The sequence below is a fragment of the Ipomoea triloba genome, chromosome 4, assembly GCF_003576645.1.
Source record: "Ipomoea triloba cultivar NCNSP0323 chromosome 4, ASM357664v1".
Lineage (NCBI taxonomy): Eukaryota > Viridiplantae > Streptophyta > Magnoliopsida > Solanales > Convolvulaceae > Ipomoea > Ipomoea triloba.
This window is the reverse complement of record NC_044919.1, coordinates 27,941,177-27,952,587: the sequence shown is the minus strand read 5'-3', so window position 1 is coordinate 27,952,587 and position 11,411 is coordinate 27,941,177. Positions and strand designations below refer to the sequence as shown.

At 32.8% G+C, this 11,411-nt stretch overlaps 1 protein-coding gene across 1 annotated transcript; it reads right to left on the bottom strand.

Moving 5' to 3' along the window:
* Nucleotides 1-2,574: 2,574 nt before the first annotated feature.
* Nucleotides 2,575-3,853, bottom strand: LOC116016105 (transcription repressor MYB5-like). Its single transcript, XM_031256267.1, has 2 exons — nucleotides 3,519-3,853; nucleotides 2,575-3,238 (listed from the first exon to the last, which is right to left on the bottom strand). Exons 1-2 carry the CDS (start codon nucleotides 3,851-3,853, stop codon nucleotides 2,575-2,577), a joined length of 999 nt encoding a protein of 332 aa, XP_031112127.1.
* Nucleotides 3,854-11,411: the final 7,558 nt, after the last annotated feature.

Sequence of the window (11,411 nt, the reverse complement as noted above, 5' to 3'; positions counted from 1 at the left end):
TTGTTAAAATACATAGTTGCTACATCAACAAATATTAGAGATCGCAATGTGTAGATAAATTCACGTAGACTAGCATAGGCCTAGTCCATATATATGAGCTAGTTCAGGCACGGTCCATGTACTACTGTGCATGAGTTGGTACGGCACGATCCTATATATATATAAGATTGTGCCATGGCACCCTCTATAAATGTGTTTGACCCACATTATTATTTTATCTCTTTTAAAAATTTAAGTTTGTGGGTTAAGAATGTGGTGATTTAAATCTCTTTTACATGTAAGGTAAAATTGATTAAAGATATTTTATAAAGAATATCACACATTAATTACAAGAATATTTCTGTAATAGTTTAATTTTATTTATTGTAACTTGCACTAATTTTAATTTTCAAAATTGTAAGTTTTTAGTTTATAAATTTTAATTTTATATATGTAAAATACTCTACAATTTAACAATTATACAAAAATTAAAAAAATCAATAATTATAATTAAAATTTCAAACTTATTGGGTGTCTTAAATTAGTCGACCCCACTAATTTTTAATAAAAAATTAAATTAAAGTATTCAGTATTCTATCAAATATTATCATATTAGTGAAGAAAATTTTAGAGGGGTAAATTTTATTACTCGGGCCAAAGAAAAGCATAATTAACCTTTTGGAAGAAAAAGTTGTTTAGATTTACCAAATACCCAAATTAATTTTCTTAATATTCAAATAATTATTAAAATAAAATCTTCCAACAATTAATGTTTTTAAAAGATATTCACCAAACACTACATCTTTACCTCATCAGAAAATTTAATGTTGAAGGATTGCGTCTCTCTCTCCCTCCCTCCACAAACACGTTGTCCAGGTTCCATTAAGGGATTTTAGGTTTTGTATATATTTTAATTTCATTTTTGTAAATATTAAAAATAAAATCTAAACTGATATTTTTGTTTCATTTTCGATCGATTTTGTAATCTATACGAATTAGATGGACCGCGTGCAATAATTAACATTGCATATATTATGTTTAATATTTTGTTGGATTTAGCTTAAAATTTATGTAACACAAATCAAGAAATTGGGAAAATATGATTTTCATAAATGAAATGTTTCTGAAACGGAAAAAAGTTAATCCACGTGCTACATAGTTTAAAATTATTGTAGACGGGTGTGTTTGGTTCATGGGTGATGGATTTTATTAATTTGGGTGGTCTGAATTAACAAATTTGATTATTTTAAGGGATTTGACAAGGTAAGAACGAGACAATAAATGATGTAATAATAAGACAATGTAGATAGATCACGGAGATAATATTATATTAATCAAGTTTTATGCTATTACAAGAGTATGAATTATGTAATAACAAGACAAAGCTATGGATAATAAAATGAATTATGTCCTAAAAGGACACAAAGGAGTACTTTTATACTCCATTTCGACCCAACCGTCCCACAAAAGGAGGGGGTGGTTGCAATGACCTTGGACCGCATTTAATGCTGAGAAGACCACGTCAAACCAAGGCCGTGAGCCTCGGCCAAGTACGGGACTCCACTGATGAGGTGACCCCACGACGAGGTCGGCCTGGGCTTTGGCCGAGCTCAAGACTCGGCCAAGGTGGTCGAGCTCGGGGCTCGGCCAGACCAACCCGAGGCTAGTTGGGCCAGGCCGAACCCAGCTTGACCAAGCCTGGGTATGCTGGGTTCGGTTTTGGGTCCCCTCCGGTGCTTGAATCCGATTCCCTCCGGGTTGATCCGCAACAGGTCCATTTACAATTTATCCATCAATGGGGTTAGACACGATGAATGGAAATATGGAATGAATTTAATCATCTCTCCTCATTTAATCATCTCCTCATTCCGTCCCCTCCTCACTTCATTGACTCCCTCATTGGCGGTACTCACTGCATTGCCTACTCACTTTATTGCTACTCGCCCACTCTTAATATCAATTGTTTTATTTTTTTTGGTTTGTTTTTTTTTTTTAAATCTTTAATTTATTTTAATTATAGAGTCATACATAACCAAACATTAATATTGATAATCATTCCAATTTCATTCTACTACCAAACATGTAAAATACTTTCACAAAAACTCATTCCAATTACCAAATATTTTATTCTCATTCTGATTCAGATTCCCATGTTAGAACCGAGCACAACCTAAATGTATATGAGTATGGTTCAAAGGAGTATTTCGCAGCAGTAGCAGCAGCAGCAGCAACAACAACAACAACAACAATAATAATAATAATAGTCACTGCTGGATAAACATGCATACATACATTCATTCATGCTTTTACAGTTTTACACCACAGACAAGCTGCAATATATATCAATCTTGAGCAGTCTACAAACATAAACATAAAACAAACCATTAATAATAATAATAATGTAAACTATGTTTTTTTTTGTCTCTCTATTACATGCATCAACGTTCTAACATGCTTCTTCTGGAATCGAGAGAGAGAAATTGCAGTAGTTATTATCAAATTGTTAGTCGTTGAAGCTGCAGATCGATCAGAGAATCATATATATTATATGGTAGCGGATTGAAAACTAAGGGGTAGGTGGGTGAGGATCGGAAATCATGGTAGAAAATCATCACCATCATCACCATCAACCCATCCTGCAGTACTGAAGGGGAAGTTCATCTGTTCCAAAGGATTCAAAGGCTGATTATTATTATTATTATTATGTTCAGAAGTTGAGGGCTGCAGGGGGGTAATGTCGTGATTAGATTGTTGGTTGTTCTGGGAAGCAGCGAAGAACACATCGTGGTTCATCAAAGAATCGAAGAATGTCGAAAACACATCCTCGTCCGGGCAAAAATCCATCCCAACATTATCCTCATTATCTTCTCCGATGCAGCAGCTTATTATTCCTCCACCATCCATATTAAAGTCCTCATCAGCGCCGCCATTTCCAGTAGTCTGATTTGTCGTCCCTCCCACGCTGTTGGGCTGATCAATCTGATGATTTGTCGTCCCTCCAACGTTAACACTGCTATTGATCTTCACTGTCTTGTCTTTGTTGGAAAGACCAACGTGAATCGGCGTAGGTTTGATTATGGGAACTGAGGAAGAGGAGGAGGTATGGTTTTTGGGGTTGTTGGTAGGGTTTACCAGTAGAGGCTTGTGATTTCTTGGATCAATTCCTTGGCTAATCAGCTTCTTGGTCAGGTGAGTGTTCCAATAGTTCTTTATCTCGTTATCTGTCCGGCCTGGAATCCTCCCTGCTATCAGTGACCACCTTCATACCATACCATTAACAAATTAAAGCAGCGCAGCCTCTTTTAATTTATATATATCATGGGTGCGGTTATAACAAAATAAAAGGAATCAAAAGTCTCAAACCCTAAAAAACGTGAGATTATAAGAATCCTGTAACAAAAAGTGAAATCGACCATTCCGGTCCAACAAATCAGGTGAGACTTGATTTTTGGTTTCTGACCTTCTGTGATTAGTTGAGTTGTTTATACTAGTAAGATTATAATAATTTGAGTAGATTTTATGGCAGGGTGAGAATGTACCTGTTGCCTAGGAGGCGGTGGAGGCGGAGAATGAGATCTTCTTCGTCGGGGGTGATGTGGCCGCGCTTGACGGTGGGGCGGAGGTAGTTCATCCAGCGGAGGCGGCAGCTCTTGCCGCAGCGGAGGAGGCCGGCCAATTTGGGTAGGGTTCGCCACCGCCCCTCGCCTTCCTTGTTGATGTAATCAGTCAACAGCTTGTCTTCCTCCGCCGTCCATGGCCCTCTCTTCAGCCCAACCTTGCTGCAGCACGGCGTCGTTTTCCCCTTCCCCTTCGCCTTCGACGGCGGCGAAGCCCCGGCAGCACCTTTTGCAGATGATGATGATTGGGTTCTCATTCCCTCTCTCTCTCTAGGTCTCTCTCCCCCTCTCCCTCTCTCTCACTCTTATAAGGATATTATATTTGAGTGAGGTTGCTACTCACGTTTGTCTCGCTTCTAGGCTTTCATGGTTTCTGATGGTTGCCTTTCTACGTACTAGGTTATTTCCCTCACGCGCTATAAATAATCATTTTTTCCCCTCTATTCTAATCTCCTCCGCTTATTTTTGCCCGCACCATGCACGCAAAAATATTATCTCTCAGTAATTTTTTTTGTCCCTAATTTTTTTAGAGAGCGGCTGTTTAACTCAATTCTAATTAAATTCTAGAATAAAAAAGTTATTTTATTAAACATAATTAATTGCAGTTTGAATTTACGAAATTACAAAACCAATCAGATTGCAATATTGCAAAAAAATTTAGATTGCAATAATATAAACATAACTGTATTAACATTAATGATATGTCACACAACCTAACCAATAAATGTGTTCTGATGTACATAATGATTTAACGCATGCTTTTCCACCAAAAATGTAAAAGAACACCTTTTTTTGGATGAAATATTTATAGAATCATATACGCAAATATGTTTTTTTGTGGAGTATGTAATTATTAAACTTGGAAAAAGAAAAGACTATTACGGCAATTTTATATAAAATGATATAATTTCGTAACGCTTTAGATTCATTATTCACTTCTGAATTAACTGACGAATAGTATCGGTGCTTTGTTGTACTTGATACAACCACGTACGCTATTGGGATTGTATTAAACACTTGGCATAAAATCAAATATAGCGTGAATGATTGTATCTAATACAGAATACCTCTCTGTATTGATCAACACTTTTTAAAAAATCATAAATTTATATCTAAAACTTTTTGTATCTTGCAAATTAATAGAGGATTAGAATAGACCACATACAATGGTCAGCTGCGCTAATTAAGCAGATATGTAATGAAAAATAATTTATTGGGATGCACATATTAAATGACTTGATCTAAGTTGGTTTAGAAGTTGGGAAAGTATGATATTAAACAAGATCTCATTTTAAATTAAAGTCGATTTGAAGTAATTTTCATTTTGAGAAGAGAGAGAGTGAGAGAATTGCATTTTGAGGTCATTGCAATTGACTAAAGGTTAGCAATTGCCATTAAAGACATTCCAAATCAGTCAGAATTCACTTTCAAAGGAGTGAAAGGCGAATAGGGCATGCATGGTGGCTCAGCTGGACACCTAGCTACTTAATTGCCTTTCTAATTTCTTCTTTCCTTAATGAAGGAGTTAGCTAGATTAATTGATGGCCACATTTCACTTAATTATCACTGCTAAGTTGAGTGTTAGGCATAAATGGAGGAGTGAGAATCAAAATTAAACGCAGTATTTTTTTCCAATTGAGATAATGAGATACAATTTATATAGTTAAAAATTAATTTTGTATCCATAAATTCATTAAGTCTAACAATGGTATTACTGTTAGAAATAATGTTATTTAGATTTGGATTATATTAATATTTGTATAGATCAGTGTTGCAAAAGTCCCGCCTAGGCACCGATTAATTGGCGCCTAGGCGGTAGGCGCTGGCCGGCCGCCTAGCGTATCATCATAATCGATGATGGTCTAGGCGGCCGACTAGGCTGCCTAAGCACCGCCTAGGCGCCGATTAGACCTCCTAGGCACCGACTAAGTTGCCTAGTCGACCTATTAGCCATTGTTCCCTTCTTTTTAAATGGGTTATTTCACTAAAAACGACATCATTTTGAATAAAATAATCCTAAATTATTCAAACTCTAGTGGGCTGTTTGGTTCACGGAATAGGCAGGGAATGACATAGCATTCCCAGTAATAGCCTATTCCGTTGTTTGTAGGTTTGCATTTGTATTCCCAGGAACAATGTTCCTAGAAATGAGCTATTACCCTTGCAAGGGTAATAGCTGTTACCAGCACCCCCAGTATTAGCCTGACCTCTCAGGAATAGAAATATAAAATATTTTCTTTTTTACCATTTTTTAAATTTTAGGTTCACTTTTCTAAAACTCATTGCATTCGTACGCATCTCACTTCCGCCATTGCAAATTGGAATTCTTCAAGGTATTAAATTGCCCTGGTTAAAGTGAGAGACGAGCAATGATTTGGCAACATTAAATCACTTAATATAAAATGTTCAAGATAAAATCATCAAGTTCCTTGGCAATTAAAATTAGGGTGACTACTAAACATTTTTTCCCTTAATCAAACAATTGAAATCAAAAGCAAACAATCCCTTCACCAAATCAAAGTAAAATTGAGAACCTGCTGCAATTTCACAATATGCCAAATTAAAGTTTCTCCACTAAATTGAAATTGAAGCTGCTAGCGCCAAATTGAAATCAGGAAGTTCAAGGATTAATTTTTGTCGCACGGCCGCTCCACCGAAATTAATTCCTGGGAAGAAGTCACCGCTTACCCAGATTACTCCACATCCTTTAACATTGTTTATAACCTCAAAACCTCAACTAATTAGCAGCCAAATAAATCGACACCTCACTCTACGACAATGTTTTGGATCAAATCAGATGCATTAGCATCGGCAACCACAATCAAAGTGACATGCAAAGACAATGGCACAGAGATTTTTCATTTTCCCTCGGCGGAGCTAGGCTTTCAAGATCCGGACTTCCATAGAGTGAAGAGCACAGAGCTGACTCTTGAATATCTGATCATTTGTTAAAGGAAGACTCCTTGAAATAAGGAGAGACACCCATCTCAAATCAACATATTGAACACTTCATAATTTCTTCTTCTGAATATTATTAAATGTTCTTTAAAAATTTTTATTATTTGTATAATATTTTGTTTCATAATTTATAGATATTTTTTAAATATTGTAATTGCTATGGAATAATATTATATAAAAATCTTATTTAATAATAATAATAATAATATATTTTGTATAATGGTATTTATGTATTTTAAACATATATTCCATTTCTATTCCTTTAACTAGCCAAACGTTGGAATACAATTCCTAAAGTCTATTCCTTCAACGAACCAAACAATAGAAAACAATTCTTGTTCTATTCCTTACATATTCCATTTCTTATGGAATAGCATTCCTATTCCCCCCAAATTCATTCTGTGAACCAAACATGTTGTAACAGCGTGTTTGGTTCGTGGAATAGGTCGGGAATAGCACTGCCGGGAATGAGCGGGTTCGTGGAATAGGTCGGGAATAGAATACCATTCCCGGAAATAGACCTATTCCACTGTTTGGTTCGTCATTCTATTCTTAGGAATAGCACTCCCGGGAATGAGCTATTCCCGGGGAATAGCCATTCCTAGGTGACCCCCTAGTATTAGCTATTCCCAAGTATTTGGGAATAGCTTTTATTCCCAAGTATAGGTCGAGAATGGAATACCATTCCCGGGAATAGACCTATTCCACTGTTTGGTGCGTCATTCTATTCCTAGGAATAGCACTCCCGGGAATGAGCTATTCCCTTTGCAAGGGGAATAGCCAGTCCTAGGTGACCCCCTAGTATTAGCTATTCCCAAGTATTTGGGAATAGCTTTCATACTATAATACCGAAAATAACCTTTTGTATTATATATATATATATATATATATATATATATATATATATATATATATATATATATATATATATATATATATATATATATATATATATATATATATATATATATAGGGTCATAATCAGGTGTGGCCGCCCCTTAACGTGCGGTCAGTGCGGCCTCACCACTATATGTACAAATATACATCACTCAATGTTAGAAAATGCACCACTCGAATATGCATCATTAGGTACGCATCACCAAAAAAAACACCACTAGGTATGCAAATATACACCACACAGTGTTAAGAAATGCACCATTAGGGGCAGGGGAGTTATGGTGCATTATTTTGGGTCTGTGGTTTGTTTTATGGTGTTTTTGTGTATTTTCATTGTGGTGCGTTTTCTAACATTAAGTGGTGCATTTTCTAACATTGAGTGGTATGAACCGCACGGGAAGGCGCGGCCACATTTGAACAAATTTCTATATATATATATATATATATATACTAGTATTTGTACGCGCGATGCGCGAAAGTTCATGCCCAATATTAAAACATTAATAAATATAAATAATTAAAAATTTTAATTCTAATTATATATAAAAATATATTATATGTATTTTATACACACACATATATGATTTACCATGTATAGAAATTTATTAAAATATAATCAACCACTAAATTAATTATATAATGATTTACTAAAATGATAATTAAGGAATAGGAAAATGATATGATAGATATAGGTGTATGATAATAATGAGGGAGTTAAAAATTAACGGTGTAAGGGTAGTTTTGTATAACAACAATGTAGTAGGGACAATTTTGTCTAATAACATTGAAGTGTACAACATTTAAAGTAAAATGTACAAATTTATTAGCATATAGAAAGAGGGACATAAATTAAGGATATAACCTTGATTGAGACTTATTAAGTTTTTAGATATATATATATATATTAAAATTGTAAATAATAATAATAATAATAATAATAATAATAATAATAATAATACATATTTATTATTCTAAGCTATGAGTTGATTTTCAAAAATAATAATAATACATTTTTTATATAGGGGTATTTATGTCTTTTAGACACATTCAATTTCTATTCCTTAAACTAACCAAAAATTGAAATTGCATTCCTAAATTCTATTCCTTCGGCGAACCAAACAATAGAATATAATTTCTATTCTATTCCTTACCTATTCCATTACCTATGAAATATTATTCATGTTCTCTTAAAATTCATTCCGTGAACCAAACATGCTGTAAAAGTATATTATTTCTTTGGACAAACACCAAAATAACCCATTTGGGAGAATTTTAAATCGTGTTAATCCCTCTCTCCATAGGGTTATTTTATGTTTTACCATAAGAACTAACCTAAACTATTCACTATGGCTCCCACTTTTAATCTAATTAATCAAATAATCCCTAACTCCACACAATGGACAATACAAGTCCATTTAATTCAAATTTATGAATCAACATTCCAAAAAGACACCTACAATTGTCATTCTTTAGAAGCGTGTGTTCCACAATTTCGAGGTATGTCATTCATAGTTGATAAATTTATTACTCACTTCGTCCAATTTTATGTGTTGGGTTCGGTTAACTAATGATGTTTGACTGAAGTTATTTACAATTTAATTTTTCATAATATTAAGTTTAGAATTAATATGTAAAATTTATATATTTAGAAACTACATTAAAAGTACTATTAAACACAAAAAAAATTAAATTTAAAAATTATAAGAAAATGCTAGTAGAAATAAGCAAAGAAGAAAGAGTTGACTTGACCAATGAATATTAAGTAGGACAAATAAAATGGGACAAATGGAGTGTTTTTATAATATATTATTCATTCTCATGAATAAACACACATACATGCATTTTCATTTTCATTTTCATTGTATATTTTGAAGAAGTTCGACATTATATTTTGAAGAATTTCAACATTACATTTTGTAGTTGTAATTTGATAAAAAAAAATTTCAAAAAGAAAAAAAATCGATCTTATATATTCTTCATAAAAAAAAATTCGTATAATGCTCATTTTACACTCATTATTTTACGTAAAGTTTCAGTGTCTAACACCTAGAATTCCACCAAAATTGTGGGGATCAAAATTGTCAAGAGATTTGTGATTTTCAAAAGCAGTAATAAATCTAATAATTTTTAAATTGATATCTAAATTTATTTGTATGTTAGTTAATAATTTTTTATAAGCCTCATCAACAACTTACTTACTTACTAACCATATTTAAATAATCATGAATTATAGATCAAGTCTACCGAAAGGTTATTCATGCCCATCAGGATAAGACATTTCTTTTAAAATTTAAAATTGCTCTCCTTTTTTAAAAGATTAAAAACTAATATATGTTATATATGGTAATTTAATTTATAGTAATGATTTTGAGCATAATTCATTCATTACTATAATTGTAGTTATTTTAACCCAAGGATAGCTCAAGTGGTAAGTGAGCTCTCTTTGTGAGGAAGAATTTCGGAAGAACCCGAGTTTGATTCTCGCAAGTGACGATCTCTCCGGAGCGAACACGGGTGGTCCCAAACCGTTAAACGAACAAAGAAAGACTTGGTGAATTTATCGAAATTTTTTTTTAACATAAATCGTTGTCATTATTTTGAGCATAATTAATGCAAGAACTTATTATTTATTAATCATTATCATCATTTTGACAATATTGGAGCACCCTCCGGATGGTGTGAAAGTTTTGCTCCACCACGAGTCCACGACTCACAAGGAGTAGCAACGAGTAGAAGCCATTAATTTTTTCGGAGCCTCGGGCCTCCTCCCTCTCACCAATTTCAAATATTTTGAGTATTTTAGCATAAATCATCATTAATATAAATTAAATTACCATATATGAGATATATTATACGGAGTAATTATTTAATCTCTTTCCAGGGCGTTTGGTAGGAGGGAATTTGAATTGCATTCTCATTTAATTCCCACATAATTCTAAAGTCAACTAAATTCCTTAGTTTGGTAATTAAAAAAAAAAATACTAAGACAAAATTACCCCTCCCTTTTTAACCTAAAATTAATGTCTGATCTTCCCTTCTAGATGATAGCGTCTATTATTCTTCGACTATTGTCAACAGAGAACACCGTTCCTGAGCAATAATCATTCTAGACCAACCTTAATCAAGTATGTTTTCTCAAAACTCTCAAGTATTTAAATTTGATGTGTATATAGCGTATTTGCCTATATTTTGAAGAACACAATTTTGAACAACAAAATTTTGAATTTAATATGTTATATTTTTTTGGTGTTTGAATATGCAAATGTGTCCAATAGATACTTGGCATATAATTAAGATGATTAAAAGTAATAATAATAATAATATTATTATTATTATTATTATTATTATTATTAATTATTAACAATTAATAATTAATATTAATATTAATAATGATAACAATTAATAATAATAATAACAACAACAACAAAAACAATGGACATTTTGGACTTTATACTACTTATTCTCTTTCAATTCCCATGTATATCAAATATTGGAATTAAAATTCCTAATAATTTTATTCCTGCAAACCAAACACTAGAATTTAAACTCCACATTATTCTTTTCCTATGAAATTACAATTCATTTCCCACATAATTCCTTCCATCCAACCAAACGCCTCATTAAAAGAGATATCAATTTTAAATTTCAAAATAGAAGTATTTTTCTGAGATGTGCATGAATAATATTTCATCGAACTTGATCAATAATTATTATGTTTAATAATAATTTAAATACATCATTAAGGAAGCTGTTGATAATGCTTACCATAAATTAACTGACGTAAAAATAAATTTAGATATCAACTCAAAAATGATTAGATTTATTACCGCCTTTTGAAAATCACAAATTCATTGACAATTTTGATCCACCACAATCTTGATGGCATTCATGTTAGGGGTATAAATGAATCGAATCGAGTCAAATATCTTACTATTAGATTTGAATTCAAATACTAAATTT